Genomic DNA, 21,618 nt, shown 5'->3' with positions numbered 1-21,618 from the left:
GTGAAAACAATGGATAATGTAGAGACATAATCGAAGTATATAGGGTCTACTTGGAGGACTTGCAAGATCAAAAAATAGGGATGCTCTTCATCATTGTCTCCATCTTCGTTGGCGCATAATTACAACTTTAAAAGGGTAATTCTAGTTGGGAAGAGAGGAGGACCGAGCACGTCAGTTTCAACATGGAAAATGAGCTTCAAATTCCATACTTCTTTGGTTTGAATCGTGGAATCTCCTAAATATAAACTATCTCATGGTGGTAGCGGAAAGGGTTCGGCGATCCACACCAATTCTTCAGTGCTCCTCAAATCCACAAAGTGGAATCTCACTGAAATCACATAAATCTTTGAACACCCGCCCAAAAATCATTGACAATGAGCAAATCATGTTTAAACCCCAACTCAAGATCCTCTGACATTTGAGGACGAGGCCACACTTGGAGTATATGGTGGTGTCGCCCGAATGGTCAATGATAAGGGAGGTTTTAAACCACTATTGCAAGGAGTCTTAGTCATTCTTGCAAAGGGGAGATACATCGGAGGAGTCAACGAGGTGGTGAGCTTGCACAAACAATGGAAGTTCTAGGTGCCCTTGCCAGGAGTCCCAACTAGTCACTCTGGTGGCTCATGCGATGGCCTACTCATGGATATATTGTGATGGATGGCCCAACCGCTGTCCATAATGCAATGATAATGGATTGATCATTTTCCCAATGTGCTACTAAAGAATCCACTCGTTCCTAGCTTGTTTCTAGCTCTTTATCCCAATATTCTTTAGAAGATTTATCCTATTCGAAAGATCACTGCCATAAATAAATGACCGGTTATAAGCTCCAATCCTCAGTAATTTGAGGCTTGGTGTAGGGCGGAGGAAGCGACTAGTTGAGGTTGGTAAGTAGGCTCCACTTTTACAAGCAACACAACCATCGTGAACAACTCCCTGATCTTATCACCCTAATTACCAAAGAGAGAGAGAAAGATATGTTAGGTTACTGAGATAGTCTCCGAGGTTGAAGGTTTGAGTAGCAACCCATTTGGTGCAATCGGTGACGAGGGTGTTGGTAGTGGGGTTGAAGAACCATCCGTTAGCTCCCTCGACAATGTGGTTGGTATAAGGTGGTAGACCGCCATGGCTGATGCATGATAGGTGATCGATTAATTGACGCTTGAGATTGGAGGGTAACTTTGATATATTGTTTTGTTGAAATTTTGAGAAATAATGAAGGGTAAGTTTGACTTTTACTTGTTTTCATCAATGTTTAATGAGTAATGACAATGACAATTGTCGGAAAACCTATTTATACTTTAAGACAATATGTAAACAATAAGAGTATAGCTAGTCAATTAGCTAAACTATCAGGGAATCTCTATCTTCCTTCACCAAAGAAGGGTGAAGGTGAAGGGTGCTCCAGCATCCAGCAGTAAAAGATCTAAATGCTCCCTCTATGGATTCTCATTTACAACCTATGTTGTAGCAGCTTAAATTTATGACTATGTAAGAAAACCTCCATGAGGAATTTCTGTTTTTTTTTTTGTGTGTGGAAATTGAACTTGGCATTGCAACCATGTAAGCAAAAGAGGGCAACATCAAAGGCATGGTTTAAAAATTTGACCTAAAGGCCGAACCATTTTTGCATATGGGTTAGAAGTCACTGGTTTATATATATATATATATGTGTGTGTGTGTGTGTGTGTGTGTGTGTGGTATATATAAATGCATATTTTATCAATAAAATAATATACAATTATATTTTATATGTAATATATGTATTATTTTGTATTTAACTTATGCTTTTTAATTATGATTTAATTTTTTATATTGTAATTTTGTGGTGCTTTGGGATGCATAGACCTAAAAAGTTACCCAAAATAAAAAAAAAAAAAATCACCCCATTCAGACATTGGGTTGCAAAGTTATGACCTCCCGAAGTTTGCATACACATTTATTGTGCAACACATGACTCAGTCACCAGGTTGAACGGGTAAATGGTCCAACCATTCGAAAATGGTTATTGACCATCTAGTAGATTTTACTAAAATTGAACCTGAAATCTTGACCGGATGACGGTTTGAATAGTTCAATTGGCATGCCAATAAGCGGGTTGGGAATAGTGATCAAAGTCCCAAGCGGTCTTTTGGGAGGTGCCATAGGGTCCCAACCAAAATCATCTTGTTACTATTGGGTGATCGAATTTTTGAAACCCATTTGCCCCATTCTCACCATCGACTGTTGATGAAATGCCTCTAAATTTACTAGTACAATTGTTTCCACAAAAAAAAAAAAAAAAAAAAAAAACATCCCACCCCCCGCCCCCCAATCTAGAAATTTCCATTTGTAATACAATATTTTTTGTAAAATTCCCCCCTCCCATACTCTTCACCCAATGGTTGCCCCCCCCCCCCCTTATTGGCCCCATTTATTAGCCCCTCGTCTAATCAATTTTAGATTTTGGCCCCCTTTTTGCCCATGTATTTTTGTTTGTGGGATGACCTCTATTTCTATTTTTAAGGCATTGTTGTTGAACATGCTCCAATCAAAATATTGCATATGACCCATAGAAGCGTCTAATCATTTACACTAACTTTAGAGAATTCAATGACATAAATATTCTAAATTCCGATTTGGAGTACACTAAGAGCCCGTTTATTTGCTTTGAAGTCTAATATCTAAAAGTGAAATAATTACATTAAGAAGTATATTGGTATTGATGAACTTTTATTTCCTCTGAACTCTTAATTTAGAGAATGTTGTTATGAATTATGAAAATTAAATTATCAAGTATCCATTTTGACCCTATTTATGATATTTTTTTGTCTTGTTGGGGGTATTATTGGAAAACAAAAAAGTTGTATGATTGCACTTTAAGAGATAAGAGGAAATGAACAACCTTTTTTTTTTCCTTGAAGTTAAAAGATCCCTCTTAAGAGACAAGAGTTAAGAGGAAACAAACAGACTATAACTTTTGAGAATTCAGTGGTGTCACCCGATTCATCTTAGATTCAGAAGATCTTTCTTCGTGGATGGACTTGCACGAGGGTTATGTAGAGCAATGTTCCATCCTAGTATAGGGGTGCAAATGGATCAGATCACGATTCAGTTTGAGATCCAATCTTATTTGGTCAAATTCGAGTCACCCCTATTCGGATCGAATTGTATTTGGATCACCCCCATTTGACCCCAAGAAGATACGATTTGATATATGTTATATATTTATACAAAAAGTATATATATATAATACATATATATGTGTTATTTATTTATTTATATTACATTTTTATAAAATTGTTATATTATTTATCTTTTTTAATAAAAACATGTATATATATGATGAACATAATTAAAAAATACTTGTATTTTTTGTTTTTTATTTATTTAAATTGGTATATTTTATTTTTCTTTTAATAATTTATTAATTTTTAAAGAAAACAAGACGGATCATATCAGATTCGAAGATCTAACTTATTGCTATGATTCGAATTCAAACCAAGGCCTATCAGATTTGATCGGATCGGATTTGACATGAACAATGCCAAACTAGATCTGAATATAACTTGATTTGAATCCAATATGATATGTTTGTATCCCTGCTAGTACAACCATTACAACCATTACATCCTCTTAAATTGTTTTTGCAATTTGTTTGATTTTCCCTTAAGTTGTGGTATTAATCTTAAATAAATCAAAAGATAATGGGCAACTTGGTAATTTTGATATCAAATGGTAATGCTGGGCAATGATGTTAGGTTTGTGTATATATTTTCGAAAGTTTATGATATTAAGTGTTGCACTTGAGAGTCAAGGCCTTAAGTGTTACTGTCCACAAACCTATTTACCCACATCTGTACCCACAAGATATTATAGCTGTGCTATAGAAATATCTACTTTACCATTCATGAGGAAATGTTTCCAATACACGACAATGGACAATGGTGTTCTTTGGGTAGAGATATGGGAATGATAGTAGGTAGAAGATCTAGGTGTTTTCTTTTTTTTTTGGTTCTGATCTTTTGGTCGAGTGAACTTTCAATTGCCAATAGATATTCTGAAAAGTTTGGCCCACCATCAACAAATGTATTCACATTGAATAAGCTAATTAGGAAGGAAATCTCACCTGTTCTACAACCTTAGGTCTGGTCATAAAAATTAAATCCAAATTATCATAATTGTCCACTTACATAATTTTTCCTTTGCACTGGCTTATAAACTTAAACTTTGATTTATTTTTAAAATATGGTTTTATTAAGGGGGTGTTCATTTTTGGGATTTTGAGAGGGGGGGGGAGTTGGTCTATGGGATATTGGTTCATATCTCCCAAGAAATTTATATTCTTTTTTTTTCTCAGATTTATGTGGGAACTAGGGAAAATCTATTTTCTTGATATCCATCTCCTACGTGAATAAATAACTTTCATATATAAGAAAAAATTATCAATACTTGAATGAAACAAAAATACATCTTTTAATAATAGATTTTTATAACTAAAATGATCATTTTGAAAAATAAAAAAACATGAATAAAAACGCTTACTAATAATAAGGTCTCTTTCTGAATTAAAGGAGAATTGAGATCAACTATTCAAATCCCGCCTGCACCAGGCTAGGCCGTGGCATATGCTATCAGACCTGGGGCGCGGATCAGGCCGGGCCTAAACAGCTCTAAAGTCAGCTACTACCTCACGCATGGCCGGCCCATAAACATTCTTACGCTAAGGTGGCTTTTGGGAATTTGTGCGATGTTAATACTTAATATTCAAAATCAAACTGGTCCATTTTTAGCAAATGGACTAAAGTCCAAACTCCTCTGTCCTCCTTTGGATCCATTTTTAACAAGCTCCCGCCAAATCGCAGTTCTTCTCCCCACACAAGGACGCGTATTTTGGTGAGCATGAGCCAAGTGGATGTGCATAGAAGATAGAACATTAAATCTCACTCGAGGGGTTTAAGCGTCAAGCCGTCAACAAACACAGAGCAGACTTTAGTGTATTGTTGTTCACTCATAGCCTTGCACAGTGGAGTCCAGTAGTTCACTATCCCCTCTCTACCTGAATCTGCATGGGGAGTGTGAGACTCCGTTTGCTTTTCGGCGATCATCATCTTCTCAACAAATCTCAGAGGTCAAATGGGCTGAAGAGATGCTGGCTTCTTCTAAAGCCCGAACATGAAACCGTCTCCGATCTCTCGTCTTATCTAATTCGCACTTTCGATCTCGAAGAATCTTGCCCTAATGGCCTCCTCCTCTCCGTAAGTATCTTTCTTCGTCTCTTTTATAATTTCATCCTCAACAACAATCACCGAAAAAATGAATATGGTGACATCATTCTATTGCTGGGACTAAGGTCTCACAGTTGCCTATCTGTAGGATATATCTGTTTTGTTCTTCTCCATTTAATGTTGAGTATATCTGGTTTCTCGAATTGGGTATTTTCTTTGTGCTTTAAGGGTTAGGCCTGAGAAATTTCGGCGGTCATTGCAGGACTTTAAGTTATCATCGGAGGAAAAACGAACTAACAAATATAGCTAACTTGAGTAGTTGCCTAGTTGGTAATGTTGGGTGACTACCGACTACATGGTCTTGGGAAGCTAATTACCAAACATCCCTCAGTAAAGCTAAGCAATCCACGACAACAATATCCCATATGCACGCGCCCGTGGAAACTCGTTAATACTTTTTGTTGTTTAATGGCAAATATCCGAATGGCATTATCCAGAAAAGAATTCTGCCAAGACTGACGAAAACACATGTTTTTTCTTTGGACATTTCCAGATTTCCTATTAACGTTTGATGTTTAAAAATGATCCAAGTTTCATGGTATACGGATTGCCTTTCTTCCTTTTGACTGGTTACGTACGTATAATTAAACATTCTGTTCTGTTCTACTTGCAGATGGATGGATTCGTTTTACCACCATTTGAATCAACCCAAATTTTAAAAGACAAAGACATTATCAGGTTAATTATGAATATTTTGTAATCTACGGATGTATATGTTACAATGCACTCTTTTCTCTAATTTTTTTCAAATTATAATGTTCTGATGTTAATACCAGGGTGAAAAAGAAAGGAGATACATTAACAGAGATATCCAGGCTGGAAGAAAAGAAAAATTATGCAGAGGATTCTGAAATTGTGGAGAAGCGACCTTTGCTTACAGGGGTGAAGCTTCTAGCTTTTGAGGAATTTGAGAAAGAGTCTGGTGGCTACCAAAGTGAACCTGAAGAGGAGGAAGATGATCGCATTGAAGATACACTGCATGTGGAAAATACATCAAGTGGGCAAAAAATCTCAAAGAAAAGGAAATCATCAAAGAAAATCCAGAATTCAAAGTATTTCTTCATGTCCTTCTGTCTTATAAGGATTCTCCCAATCTCTATGATCTCTGATTTGGGAGTGCTACTTATATAAGATTATAAATATGCTGAAAGTTTTCTACTAGTATCTTATTGTATCTTCTCTTGTTAGCAGTTATACATGATGCTTTTGTACTATAATTAATTGCAAATATTACATCATCTGTGATTAGTTTACCTGATATTTCCTGGCTGTGTTTAGTCTTTTAATCTAAATTAGCTTGCATCACTAAGATTGTTAAGTTATAACAAAAGAAAATATTGAGTTTGTATTTGAAATGAGTTGCTGGTCTCTCCATAACATATATGCACATATTGATGTAAACTTTATAGAAGTGGAATGTTCCTGCAGTTTTCCTTTATAAATTCTTGACCATATCTGCTATTGTATTGATATTGATACTAGTTGCATAATGTGCTGCATTTTGTCTAACAAGTTTCTCATTTCTGTGATTGTGCAGAGCTGCTGTACATTTTTGGTTTGAAATATTTTTAGCAGCTTTTAGATGTTTAATAACAGTGCAATTATTTTGGTATGTATTTCGCCACATATATGATTCCCTAAATTACAGGAGGAAGAAAGCTAAGTCTACTAGCGAGGAAAAATGTCCAGTGGTTCCCAAAGGTGTTGAATGTGATGTTGATATAGAGAAAAATGAAAGTGGTCATCTCAATGGAGTTGTCTCCCCAAAAAATATTCAAAAGAAGAATAAATTCTCCAATAAATGTGGAAAATCAGATGTTATAAGTGCTCCTGAAATTGATGAAAGGATTAACTACTGTGAGTCTACATCCAACGAAGAGAGGTAGGTTCTGTCATTTATTTTCATATTTGATTTCATGGATTTAGATTGTTGATAAGAACTAGTGAATATACTTGAATTTTCATATTGAGTAATTATTATGTATAATAAATTATCCCATGCTTGCCGGTTAGTTTTCCCTTTTCTTTTAAAATGTCAACATCATTGTCGGAGGCTCTGGAATTTGCATGTAATTGCTGATAAGCAAATTGCATATTATTGTTCCTATCTTTGTATGACCATTGCCTGCATCAGTATGCTTGTACATACACTTCATTTATGCATCTTTTATATGAAACTTGTAGCATGTTTTCATAAAATCATAGGCTTCTTTCTAGTCCTTCCTCTAAGTGTGATGCCTTACATTCTGGTTTCACGTTTCTGTTTCCATGATGTTTACTGATACATATCCTCTTATCTGACCTTTTCAAGTGGTGGAAGATTTCCACTCTTGGGTTCTAGACTGCATCTATTTTTTTTTTTTTTTATCAATAACTGTTAGAATTTCATTAATTGCAAGAGATTAATCTATGCACAATCTCTCTTGTAGTGACAGGGAGTCTTATCTCTACCCCTTTGAGTACCCTTTAGTCGTTCTTACAATTGAGTTATAATTGTGCCCAAAACATTTGTCCTCCCCTCCCTGTATGTGCGCTTTGCTAGAGCATCTACCAAGCTAATAGCTTCCCTTGGGATCCAAGAAACACTCACCTCCATATCTCTCGGTAACCACCTGAACTTTTTTGCTTCATTACCGTAGCACCACATTGTAGCCTTTCCGTTTTGCAACCACCCAACCACCAATTTTGAATCTCCTTCAATAATCAACCTTTCCACATTCATCTATTTTGCCCTTTGCACACCTTCCATGACTGTCATAGCTTCAGCCCTTAGGGAGTCTCCCATTCCTATTGGACCTGAAAACAAAGCAACAATATTACCTTCCTTGTTTCTAAAAGCTACCCCAACTCCTAAAATCCCCGGATTGCGCCTACTGTTTCCATTGAAGTTTAATTTTAAGGACCCTCTTTCAGGTGGAATCCAACTCTTGTAGCCTGTACTCTTTTTAGATGGAGTAGTTGCCACTTCTCTCCACTTCCTAATAATGCCATCTGTTGAGAAAATTGAGAATATTCCATGGTCTTGGCCCAATGAGCCACTCTTGCAGTAATTCACTCAATTAATGCCTCCTGACTCCTTATCCTATTCTTATTCTAGCCCAATAAATGCTTCTGAATCTCCATTTCAATTGTGCAGATGTGGTCAACTTCAAGAAAATGATGCCGAAGGTGTTGATGGTTCTCATGTTCCAGAGGGAATCAGAAAGGTTTGTTTTAGCCTAATTGATATCTGGGTTATTATTATTTTTTTTAAGAATAACAAGATGGGTTCTTCCTTTACTGAAATTGTAGTTCATGTAAGTTTCACTTTGAGAAGCTGCAAGGTTATGACAGCACTGGAGAAATCTGTTTATTGCTTAACTAACATAAAGAAGCTCTGTGAAGATATTGCCATGAATTGATTCAAACCTCATATGAGCACATAGGTCAAAAAGGATAGACTTAATTAATTCATGAAAAGCCTTTAAAACTTAAAAGCTATTTTGCAGGGAGGATGCATTAGTGGAAGAATGTAGAAAATCTTAGCTCTGAAAGCAAATCAGTAGATTGCCAATTGAAACAATTTATTTTTACTCGATCAAGTTTAGAATTATGAAAAATCGTAAGTTTTTGTTTGACATTCATCACTTCATTATGAGAAAAAAAGCATAAGATAGGAAATGGGCCTGTCCTAATGATAGTGAAGGAAACAAAAAATCCAAAAAACATGATCCTGGAATGAAAAATATGACTGCATCACCTTGACCTGGTGTGATTGTAAATCTATGCAAATATCTCATCTAAACAAAAGGTTGTTCAGATTACTTTTCTTTAAAATTTTTGAAGAGTTTTTGTTGCTTGGATCCATGCTACATGCCTGGCATGATGCTAGATATTGCAATTTGTAAGGACACTTCAAAAGCATGCCCTTTAGCCTATTATATTTTAACAAATCAGACTAAGAAATTTTTATAGATTTTTTAAAGTTTAAATTGAATGTGACAAGGTATAAGCATTGAAATCATATTTATATTAGAAAAAAAACTAAATTCAAAGCATAGTAGATCTTTTATTAAATGGGATATCCATACCTCTATGGTTGGATCTGTGTCTTGGAATGAGGAGTCATTTTCTGTTTCCCATATCTGTTTTAGTATTTGTATCTGTACATCTTAGGTTTAAACTGCTATCTGTTTACTCTTTTTTTTTTGAAGGTAAATAAAAATTGTATTTACTTATTTTAAACTGTTATATGCTTAATTCTTCCGTATATAATGTCATGGCTTATACTTTTTTTTTTTTTCGTTGCTTTTATTTTTAACCTGAAAGTATCAGATACAGATATTTAATGTAGGATGCTTCTTGTGGATATTTGATCTTATGGTTGGGGCTCATAATAGTAGTCTTAGGGTTTAGATAGCAAGTAATAAGGATTTACGATTGCAGATTTTAATGTCAGAGACTGGTAAAAGAAGTAAATGATCTTTTAGGGCTGATTGATTGGGTTATTTGGTTGAGTTTTTGAATCTTGCTTACTCAGATCTATGCTTTTGATCTTTTCTTCCATCAAGAAGGTTGTGTGGCATGAAAACACTTGAAATTAGGGTGGACCAGGTGGTTCTCTGCACTCAACATTGGATATATCTTTTACTGTATTTCTTCCTTTTATTCTGATTAATAAAGTTTCTGGATCTGTTAAAGATAACAAAGCATGAACTAATTCAAATTTGAAGATGATCTAAACCTTTTGCAGCCTTTGGGTTGCCTGTGTGATGAGCCCTTCTAAAAGTATTTCCCTTACTATATGAGATCTTAAAGAATAATGTCAGAAAAGTCTAACTGGCCCATATTGGAGAGAAATAGTGGGGAACAATTTTTTTTGTGGGCCATCCTAACTGTCTCATGGGCTATTATTGGGGTCCATGGGATCTTAAGATAATGGTTAGATGCCCTCTATCAATATTGTTGTATGTTGGAAAGAATGGGTTGTTCAAAAGATAAGCTCAGAGGATTCACATTAGTAAACTCTCTCTCTCTCTCTCTCTCAGTAATGTACCAATGAGCACCAAATATCTCCAAGCAGTGGGCCCATAAATGAACACAGAAATGTTCAGAATTTTAAGTTGCTTATTGAATTTAAAACAGCCATGATAAATCTCCTAATCATTTAAGTTCCTTTCAAGTCATTGGATGACAAATACCACTTTGTTGGCTAATCTTTAACAAGCCTGAACCATGTCTTCTTTGTATAGCAAAACCTGAATCCTAATCCCATCACCCACCTATATCTTAAGTTTTGGGAAGAGTTTGAGGATTCAAAACTTTAAAATATTCAGATCCTAAATAGACTGGAATGGCAAAACAAAATATCTATGGCTAATCCAAATGGTTGGAAATTGTTATGCATTTGGTTTAGTTAACTTGAATGGAGTTGAACATATGGAGAAAACCCCCAGCAAATGCATAATATAGATGTAAGTACAAAAGAGGTTTCAGTTGGAACCTTAGATGCCTTTTCCCAAGAGATCTTTGCTATCATGTTATGTATAATTTCATCAATTTGAGAGATTTGCCTTCAAAAATTGTGCTGTTCCTCTCAGACTAAATAGACCAAAAAACAGCCGCTGGCAGCATACAGCAAATGATTTTACCATTGCCAAGAAAGTCCATCCATGAGCCAACTATGCAAAATACCAGTAACAAAGCTAGGAAAGATTCAGTTCAGATGAAGATTGTTAGAAAATGGTTCCAAATGAGCCTGCTCACCGGGAAGTTCAGAAATAATCAATGGATTCCTGAGTGGAAATGTAAAGGAGGCAGTCAAGACAAGTAACGTGATTGCCTCTTCTGCTCGGCTTATCTTTCGTGATACATTTGCTAAGGGATGCAGTCTAAACCAGGAAAGCCACTTTGGAGGGGCACTTTCCGTGCCCAAACATATATTGATAAATGACTACATTGCACCTTCTTGACTACTGAAGGAGATGCAGCTAATGCATTTAGATGGAGTACTGGGTTTGGCAAAGGTATGTGGGACTCAGCTCACTATCACAATGAGATCAGTATATATTTTTTCCTATTTGTCATTCCATTTTAGATGGATTCCTAGATAAATGAATTTGACATTAAATAGATCAGCAAGGTTGGGTGTGGGAAAAACTTTTTCTTATTAGCAATAACTTCATACCTACTTGAGACTTTGTTTGAGGATAGAGCTTCCAGTGAATATGATATGTGTCTTAGGAGAACTCACCCTCTAAAAGTTAGCTGTTAGAGGGAGGGAACCCAAGCACATATATTGGCCCTGAGTGGATTAATATGATTTCTCCTGCATAGCCTCTAAATGGTCCACCAAAACAAAGCACTGGGTTCCCAAGGGAGCAACCGTCAAGGCTTTGTTTGGTTTGAAAGAAAAGGTAGGGAAACCTATACAAGGTTTGTGCAGGTTTCTCTACCTTTTATTTTCAAACCAAATACAGCCCAAAGGTAAATAGGAGGTTCAAGATTTGTGTTTTAAAATTTTTGTATGCTTTTATGGCACTGATTTTTCATTAAGTCTTACCAAACTACCACTGCATTAAGTAATGACCTATATACAATATTCACCAAGTCCTTGTTATTGATGTGAAAGTATATGAATTTTCAAGTTTTTCTATTTGCACATGTTTATTTGTTTAAAAATTTCACTTTTTTTGGTACTTGCTCCTGTCCCGAAAACTACTTCACCATATATCACATCTGCATCTGAGCTTTTGCAGCTCCCTAGCAGAAGTGCTCGACGCAAAAAAGCCAAAAGAAGATGGTTACGGGAGCTGGTTAGATCCCAGAAGGAAGAGGTATTTGTCCTTTACTTTTTAGAAAGGCTTGGAGGTTATGTAATGTAACTGTTTTTTCATGTAAATTTTTTTCTAGAATTTTTCCCCGTTTTTTACCAGTAACAATGTTTATCATTAATAGCAGAAGGTTAAAATGTACAACACTACTCTCCAAATCATGGTTTTTGAACTGTTGTTGACTCAGACGGTTTGGCTGTTTGGCCTGGAAACTATCTAGTCAATTGGTTCCGTTTCACCCCCGAACCAGAATTTTGCCAAAAACCGTTAACTTGGTTAGCAACCTGTCGACCCAGGTGCTTGAACCATCAACCCCTTCTACCTGGACAATGGCTTTTGGCTGTTTTTTTTTTATATTATTTTTTAAATTGCAATGGAATATCAGTTCGAACTGGACGATTGAATTGCTGACTCGGAAACCAGTGGCTGAAGAGGTTCCAGTTCCAGGTTGATTTTTAAAACATTGCTCCAAATGACTTGGGAGTGTAGGACAGATCATCGTTCAAAATAGCCATAGATTGTCACAGTTATAGTTGCACAAATTCTTATTCAAAATTAATTTATCAAAAAAATTCTTATTCAAAACTAGGAGTGGATTCACTTATCAAAAAACTAGGAATGGGTTCAAGCCGAGCTGAGCTATTTGAGCTCAACTTGGTAGAAAAACATGAGGCTCGAGTTCGGGCTTCAGCTTGATTTGAGCTAGAAACATAAGTTCAAATTTTGCTTGACTCAAAGCTCATATGTTCGAGCTCGGCTCGTCTCAAGCTCAATAGTGAGCCAAGCTTCATATAAAAAATAAACAATTACATATGTAAAAAAGTATACATATAAAAATTAAAAAATATGCATAAAGATTATATATATAAAAAGGTGCACATATAAACAATTATTTCTTATTATACATATAGAAATTATTTATCATTATACATATAAAAATCATTTATTGTTATACTTATAAAAATAAAAAATATTATATATAATGTAAGCTTGATTTGGCTTGCGAGCTTCACAAACCGAGCTTCATAAGGCTCGAGCTTGGCTCAACTAGTAAACAAGCCTATATATTGGGCTTGAGATCAGCTCAAAGCTTGGTTTAGATCTAGCCGGATCGAGCTTTTCACGAGCCAAGCTTAAATTGCTTGTGAAGAGCTTGGTTTGTGTCCACCCCTATTCAAAACAGTTGTAAATTTGTATCTGGCCCTAGCATTTCCCATTCTAACCAGTGCTATCAACCCGTTGTTGACCTGGATGGTTGAACCGTTTGATCCATCATCCAGAGGTCAAGACGGTCTGGTTCAAACTTCAAATCCAAACCCGTCAATGCCCAAAAACCCATTGACTTGGTTAAAATTTGTCCAACCTGGGTGTTTAAACTGCTGAACTGTTCAACTCAGTCATGGATCACAGCTTAGAACAGATAATGTAGGTTTTGTTACTTAAAACTAAGACTTAAAAAAATGAAATACGAGAAAATCCATTATTGTAATCCCGCATGTTTGCATGTCTGTGTGTCTGTTCGTAACTTCGTATTACTGGGGCCATGTTGGAGCCTACTGGGCCTTAAGGCATATAGCCCACACCTGGTCTGTCATTGTATGTGATTATAGTGGGCCCTGGCTAAGCTGGCCTGTGTAGCATGCAGAACAACCTTGGTTTGGGCCTAGCCATACCCCTGGCTGGGCTGGGCGACTAATGATTGCCCATTCTTGAAGGTGAGTGACTTGTTCGATAATGAATCATACATGAGAACACTTAATATTCTTCATGTGTGCATGTGTGTGTTGTAGGCATGCAGCCATCTACAAGTTTATAGAAAAAACTGACCATTGTGCTCAACCAATACCAATCAAAACTGTAGCTTTGGTGTCATTATTACAATGTGTGTCTTCTGATTACTATCTTTTGACTAGCAGCTAATTCAGCACAATATTCCTGAAAAAGATACGCAAAAACAATCCCCAAAACATCAAGAAGCAGAGGAGGATGGAAATGTGGATGATGAAGTTGTTCCTGTAGTAGTTAGGCCAGGACATATACGCTTTGAGCCCCTTGGCAAAGGTTTGGTTCTGTCATTTTTCATTTCTGTAGAGAATGTTCTCTCATGTGGATTCTTTCATCAAGTTTTCTGAGTGGAAAATTAAGATCCTCTGGTTGGTCTTTAATGGGAATAGTGTTGCTTGCTGTTGTTTTGAGGAAATCAGATATGCCTACAAGGCAAGAATTCTTATCTATATCTGTCTAGGAATATCAATGGACGTGCTTATAATGCTTTTCCTTCATTGATTTTATTTATTTATGTTTTAATTAGTAACAACATAAACAAATCAAAGTTACAAATATTCTTAAATATTTCATAAATCATATCAGTTTTCTTGAATTGATCTACCTAAGCATTCATATAGAAATAAAATACTATGTTATAAATATATTAAGGTTTCAAAAAGATATTAAGATATATAAACTTTATTGCTAAAAGAAAATTTAAACTATCATTACAATTATCTATATCTGTCTAGGAATATCAATGGACGTGCTTATAATGCTTTTCCTTCATTGATTTTATTTATTTATGTTTTAATTAGTAACAACATAAACAAATCAAAGTTACAAATATTCTTAAATATTTCATAAATCATATCAGTTTTCTTGAATTGATCTACCTAAGCATTCATATAGAAATAAAATACTATGTTATAAATATATTAAGGTTTCAAAAAGATATTAAGATATATAAACTTTATTGCTAAAAGAAAATTTAAACTATCATTACAATTTTTAATTATCTATTTATTTTGACATACTAAACTATTCATGTAATTTGTAAATTTTATAATAGCTGCTTTTTTGTAGATGCTTTAAAAGGATAAGTTGAAAGTATTGTGCATTTACTTTTGACGTATGTTACTGAGCTTCTAATGTTTTTCGGACTGGAATTTCTAGTAACTGAAAATTTTTTCACCTAAGCTGCATATTGTGTGCATTAATCTGAAAAGGTATTGTACTGCTTATTATAAGCAGTTAAAGTAACTGCTTTTGCGTTTGGTATACCTCATTTCTATTCATTTAGAGGTCTTTGGTACTGTGTCATTGAATTTGCAGTTTTACTCCATGTAAGTGCCACATAGGTGATGTGACTAACATACACAAATGTATTTGGTTGGGAAAATTTAACTAGAAACAGCAACACCACATTTTGCATTGGGCTATATGGATGGGGGTGTTGGAGGGAAACATCAAAAAGATGTTTCTAGTATTTTGGGGGTGTTCCAACTTCAATTATCCTATGTGGTGCGTAATTCTGCCTAGGTGTTTGAAACTATTATAAACTACTTTCCCACTTAACGATAAAAAAACGAGAAATAAGTCTTTCAGCAATGTCTCCTTTTATAAACTACTTTCCTGTATATGTCTATGATTTATGTGTTTCTTCTATATGTATCCATGTTCCATGGTGCCTTTTAGAACTGACTTGCCATACTCCCCTTGATATTGAAATCTAATCTTTTTTAGGCATGTAGTTTAGTTTCATCATAAGTCTTTCATGTGCTTGGTGGGATGTGCCTGCTTGGCATGAATTCCCTAAGAGGGGAGCCTGTCCCGAGGCCCAGGCCCAGTGGTTCGCAGGGCAGGCTGCCAGTGGTCGAACCGGTTAAATCATGACTCGGCCCTTTAGTAGACATCATAGTTAGTTAGGGGTACAACTTGGGCAGGCTCAGGTTGGGTTTCTGTCAAAATTTGAATGGACCTAGTCCAAAGGCCTGAGCCCAAAAAAATGTAAAATGCATTGTTTAGAAAACCAAACTGAACCAGTTGGTCAAACTAGTTAAACCATGATCTGGCCCTTTGGCCGGTTTGGTCATACACTAAAAACTGTAATTCATGAAAAAACTGGATAACTGGCTGGTTTAACCGGAAAACCGGTGAACCAGTCCTGGTTTTATGAAACCACTAGGGTCATAACATGAATAGAAACTTCAAAATGTTAATAACAAGACTTGAATCCAAGACCTCTTATTTATATGTATTATTTTGTTACCATCAATACATCTCTTTGCTTGCATTTATTTGTGCCTCTTTGACGTATTTAGTGCTTTAATACACACATTTGAAGAAAATGTGAATTAGGAGGCTTGAACCTTGGTCATTTATTTTACAAACTTAAAAATAAGCCACCTATCCACCACATGCAAGTGTAATTATATTTGTGAAACATATTATATGTAGTATTTATATGACTTGTAAAATATATATGTATATGCCACATCATCACGGTTCAACCTCTGGTTTGACTGTGGTTGAACCTCTGACCCATGAACCTCTCCCTGTTCCGGTTCTATGTCCGTTCTGGTTCATCGAACACTGGTAAAATCTTAACCCGAGCTAACCAGAGCTGCACTCCTAATATCAGTATATGTAAGTGCAGAATACAAGCTAGTTGGCTACCCCCTCCATAGGGTGTTGTGAAATTAAACTTTGATGAGAGTAGTCAAGGTAATTGGTAATCCAGGAGCCTCAGGCATAGGAGGGATTTTGAGAGATAAGGGCAGCAGCATTCTTTCCTTATTCTCAGGACCAGTGGGAGTTGGAGGCTCTACAAGGGCTGTGGGTTGGTTGTTGAATCCGGATACTGTTAATTGTGGTTATAGTGATCTCCTAAGAAGAGTTAAATGTTTTACAAGAAACACGTCAGTTAGTTTTCAGCGGGTTAGCAGGTCAACAAATATTTTGGCTGATTCTCTTGCTAAACAAGGGATTTCAAGGGTTTCTTTGTATTGGGCTACTTTGTAAATTGGTTTCTGTTTAGTGTGAGTTTTTGCTTTCATCCTTAAAGAGGAGGTCACATCTTGTGCGTATTCTTAGGTTGTTTGTATGCTCACTTAATCTGTATTAATGATAATTCCTTTCATCTATAAAAAAAGTATATGTAAGTGCAGAACATAAAATCTTATCTCGCAGATACATATACAAGTTTTACAATCTATGTTCATAAGAGTGCCGGCATGCATATATCCTGGCATATTTGTTTTTAAGATGTAATATCTTTGTTATTGTTACTCAGTTCAATACTCAATTCTCTCACTTCCGGCAGTTTACTGGCTGCCTGAACTATGGAATTAATGACCTTAATTTGTATTGAAGAGGAAACTGAAACCCATGTGCTTGAAGGGTTTCTGAGGTTTGGTTCTAACAAATTATTTAAATCTCAAAATTGTGTTCTGTATTTATGCTAAATGCCTGATATTATGTATTTCTTTTGGTTGATACAGAGAAAATTGTCCAACAAAACCAAGATGAAGTGGTATGCTCCTTATTGTTCTCATTAGTATCTCCAGTGTCAATTTGTTGTTGTTGTTGTCTGTCTTTTAGGTCTATCAAACCTATATCCTAATTGAATAACGGGGTTTGTTGTTCACGGGTCTATCTAAAGGTTAATGTAACATAAGTAGTTACATCATTATTGTCTTTATTCATTTTTTCCATCGTTATAAATAACATGTTTCTTAATTTTTTTATTTATTAGTCTAATTTTTTTTTTAATGAAGCTTTTAGTGCATAAGGCATTTGATGTTTATTTGGACTAATTCTTTTCCTCTTTCCTATTTTTCATGTTTTCTGTTGCGCTCCATCTTTTTTTAGTAGTCTTTGATTTTCTATATGATGAAACCATTACCATGAATTGTTTCAGGAGACTTTTCAATGGAATGGTACCATCAGCAAGAAAAAAGGTCAAAAATGGGGTAGAGAGAAAAACTTATTTTGTGGAAGGAGTGATTATAGGGAATCTATTCAAGAATCTACTGAAGAGATGGTTACTGACGAGGGGGAGACTGCAGATGGGGCTATAGACTTTGATAGTCTTACTACCTTGGCTAGCTTGCCTAAGGTTTGTAGCTATTACACACTTTACTGTTTAGACCTGGCATGGATTGACACTCCTAACTGTATCATGCTGTTATGGACACTTCCAACTGGATACAGTGTCCATGTTGGACAACATTTTTTTAGTATAAATTCATTGTCTAATAGTCTGCCCATTCCATGACTCTGCTATGGCTTTATAGTGGTAAGTGAATCATATTAACTGGCCTCTTTCTTTGTTTCCAATTTGTGTATTAAATCTGGATGCTTTTAGTGAAATATAGGGATTTCATGATAAACCACAATTTTGTTTCCTCCGAGTCGAGATGAGAGCAGTAGAAGATTGACATTATTTTTTACTGCAGGAAGGTGAGGTAATTGCATATCGTCTTGTTGAGCTATCTTCATCATGGTGCCCTGAGCTTTCTCCTTTTCGAGTATGCTACCTTTTGGCTAACCATTTACCATTATGGAATATATATATACACACACACACACACACACACAAATTGTTGTATTTGACAATACCATTTTTCTGCTGTAGGTTGGGAAAGTATCATGGTATGATTCTGGATCCAATATGGTTATGCTGTTACCTGTTTCAGAGTACCCTATTGTTTCTGATCAGAAGGCAGATGGAGATGCATCTGAAATGCAGTTGGATACCTCCCTTTACAAGGAAGATGGCTCTCTAGAGGTACTTGCTATACTTATTATGATATTTCTCCAAGGCTTTGCTGGGTGATTTTATAAATTCTTGGCAAGGGAGAATTGTGTTTTTGTATTTTCTTCTATTTCTTAATGCATGTTTCTTTTGACTCAAAGACCAAAAGGAAAGACAATATACTGTTTTAGTAGACTGGGGACATGGCATTCCATGTAATCCCTTGAAAATTTTAGCTTTTTTTCTGGGTATTTGGTGCCATGCACCATTAATAACTTCCCCCTTGACCCCTTTTTGCCCAAAGTGCTGGTTGCGGGATTCGATTCTGCATCAACGCTGGAACAAACCAGCTAACACACCAACGAGCCAGCCCTCGGTTGGTTTAACTTTATTGAAAGCTTAAACCATACTTCCTTGATTCACCTGTTCATTTGGTTCATATTCAGGTTCACAATATGTGATTCACATCTTTTAAATGAACATTGTTTGCTAGGGACAGCCTTCTATTTTCATTAGGTCTAATTTTGTATGTAATTTTCTAGTCTTCAAAATCCATTGTGTGGTGCAACAAATTATGTTGTGAGGTATTACATGGTCTAGAAATTACATATTCATATATATGCCTTTTTATGTCAGAAATATACATATAGGTGTCTTTTCATGTAGACAAAATACTTTTGTATTATTATTAAATTTCTTAATTGCTATCATCAACATTAGAGGAGAAAATCAAGGAGATGCTTGAATACTCCTAGTTACCTAGCTTCTATGCTATTCATTTATTTCTTCTTGTAGATAATAATATCTAATAAATCTTCAACTTATTTATGTTGTTCGTTGGTGATTTTATTCCATGCCACCTAAATGTTAGGACATATTGGTCATAATGAATTGACTAAACATAGAGGTGGTCCAATGGTGTATGCTGTTTGATGATGACATACTACTAATTAATGAAACTGCAGAGGGATTAAATGCAAAATTGATTTAAGAACAAATGCCATAGAAACAAGAGGTTTTAAATAAGACTAAAACAGAATATTGCAATGTAAATTTAATAAAAACGGGAATAGTAGTGGAGATTAGCGGTACAATCAAGATTGGAGTAGGAGTGGAGATGATGGTACACTTAGAATTGAAGACCAAGAGACATCTCAATATGGCCTCTTTTCGTACCTTGGTTTGATAATCCATGATAAGGGAGACATTTAGGAGGATGTTGCCCATAGAATTAGAGTGGGATGGGCAAAATGGAGTATAGATGGAGCCCTATGTATTGGTAGAATACCTCTCAGGCTAAAAGGAAAATTTTATAAAATAGACAAGGCTAGCAATGCTGTGTGGAGCCGAGTTTTGGGCAGTCAAGAAATAAAATGTCTAAAAAACAAATCTGGTGAAATGCCAATGTTAAGATGGATGAGTTGGAAAGTTAGAAAGGATATGATCAGAAGTGAACTTATTGGAAGGAACACAGTAGTAGCTCATATAGGTGATAAAATGAGAAAAAGTATATATACAGGCGGAAGTGATCTCTTACAAGTTGAAGGGTCTAAAAGAGCTAGGGGCAGGTCAAGAAGAATATGGGCTGAAGTAGTGAGAAATGATTTAAGGGCCCATTACTTAATACTGAATATGATAATGAAAAAACAGAATGGCAGAGAGGATTTGTGTAGTCAACCCCATATAGTTGGGACAAGGCAGTTGAGTTTCTTTTTTCTGAATTTATACCGACTGACGTGCAAATTGGTTAGAATTTGAGTTATTTAACAAATCAGGTAGGAAAAATATGTTTCTACAGTTAATACTATGGCTTGTGGATATATGTTATTGAAACCTCGTCACTTTATAGTACAACCTTACAAACTGTGCCAATTTTTCATTTCTTTATATTATCCTTGACATGTATAATGTGCAGATTGATCTTGCATCTCTGGTTGATGTTCGTGTTGTCCATCATGACAAGTTAAATCCTGCAACCGAAGTCAGCTGCGGGAGTGATGCAGTTCCTGTGAACAATCGGGGCACGGTATCAGGTGGGCCTGCAAGCAATCAGGACACTGTATCAGATGGGGGGCCACACAGCAACAATAAGGAGATAGATGACCGGGTCAAAGGTACCTATCATACTCAAAACTATCACATCTTTATTAAATTGGTTATTGATTTACATTACGTGCCGAGTTTCATCTCAATAGGGAGCATCTTATTGTAGGAAATGGGCAGCAGATAAACGTCTGGGAAGAGATCAGCCAGGCCTTAAAAGATAAGAAGACACAACTGTTACAGAGGGATGGCTGGACTACTAAAACGAGTTCAGGAAAGTCTGCATGGTCCTACAAAGCCTTGAGAAGCAGCGCACTAGGCCCGACCATGGCTCTACTAAGGGCAGAGAATGATTAATGAAGCTTGTTTTCCCAAATGGGTAGATATCTAATGATGTTGACTTTAGACTTGCGAGCTTCAACAAAATTAAGGATCACCTATGAGCGTAGATGCCTTCATTTTCTATTGTGTAGTGGCGGTGGAAATTTTGATAGAAGTGAAACAATCTCCTCAATTCCCAGTAATATAATATGACAGTTAGTGATTGTGTTAGAAAAATGAATTCCTTTGGGTTATTAACCTTTACTCCTGTTATAATGTATATCCTGACATTATTTTTAGCTGCTAATTCTGTTTAAATATTATAGTAAATTACTAATAAAAGTAAAAAAAAAAACGATTCAAGGATAACAAGAGTACAGCCACTATTCTTGTATTTTAAGTTTGGAAGCCGCTTGAGCTAAAATGTTATTTTAGCTTTTTAGCTCCATGTAAGAGCACTCTGTGTCCTGTGACCAGGTGTAGTGGTTTGGGGTATTTTAATTCGTGACGTAATAGATTCCATGTAGCACGCATATTGGCACCATGTTTTGCATCTGGTCAACATTTTTTTTCAAGCAATTGGATTGGAATATTCTTCTTTATTCTTTCTAATTCGGTGGTCCTAATATAAACTATGGGTGGAATT

General features: G+C 35.8%; 1 protein-coding gene across 1 annotated transcript; it reads left to right on the top strand.

Annotated features, from left to right (window-relative positions):
- The first annotated feature begins 4,719 nt into the window (after positions 1 to 4,719).
- Positions 4,720 to 21,341, top strand: LOC148862665 (sphere organelles protein-like protein). The gene is made up of 13 exons (XM_088977799.1): positions 4,720 to 5,240; positions 5,884 to 5,948; positions 6,047 to 6,322; positions 6,919 to 7,152; positions 8,407 to 8,476; positions 12,008 to 12,085; positions 13,999 to 14,143; positions 17,353 to 17,384; positions 17,772 to 17,969; positions 18,310 to 18,381; positions 18,489 to 18,641; positions 20,524 to 20,722; positions 20,821 to 21,341. The coding sequence occupies exons 1-13, from the start codon at positions 5,052 to 5,054 to the stop codon at positions 21,006 to 21,008; spliced, it is 1,899 nt and encodes a 632-aa protein (XP_088833925.1). The 5' UTR covers positions 4,720 to 5,051; the 3' UTR covers positions 21,009 to 21,341.
- Positions 21,342 to 21,618: the final 277 nt, after the last annotated feature.

Source organism: Nelumbo lutea, chromosome 3, assembly GCF_056320005.1.
Source record: "Nelumbo lutea isolate HS-2025 chromosome 3, American lotus-T2T, whole genome shotgun sequence".
Lineage (NCBI taxonomy): Eukaryota > Viridiplantae > Streptophyta > Magnoliopsida > Proteales > Nelumbonaceae > Nelumbo > Nelumbo lutea.
The sequence above is the reverse complement of the archived record's forward strand: the minus strand, read 5'-3'. Positions and strand labels throughout refer to the sequence as shown.

Coding starts and splice junctions, on each gene's coding strand:
- LOC148862665 (XM_088977799.1), top strand. CDS start 5,052: ATGGGGAGTGTGAGACTCCGTTTGCTTTTCGGCGATCATCATCTTCTC. Junction 12,086..13,998: donor TTAGATCCCAGAAGGAAGAG/GTATTTGTCCTT, acceptor TTTGACTAGCAG/CTAATTCAGCACAATATTCC. Junction 18,642..20,523: donor AGGAAGATGGCTCTCTAGAG/GTACTTGCTATA, acceptor TATAATGTGCAG/ATTGATCTTGCATCTCTGGT.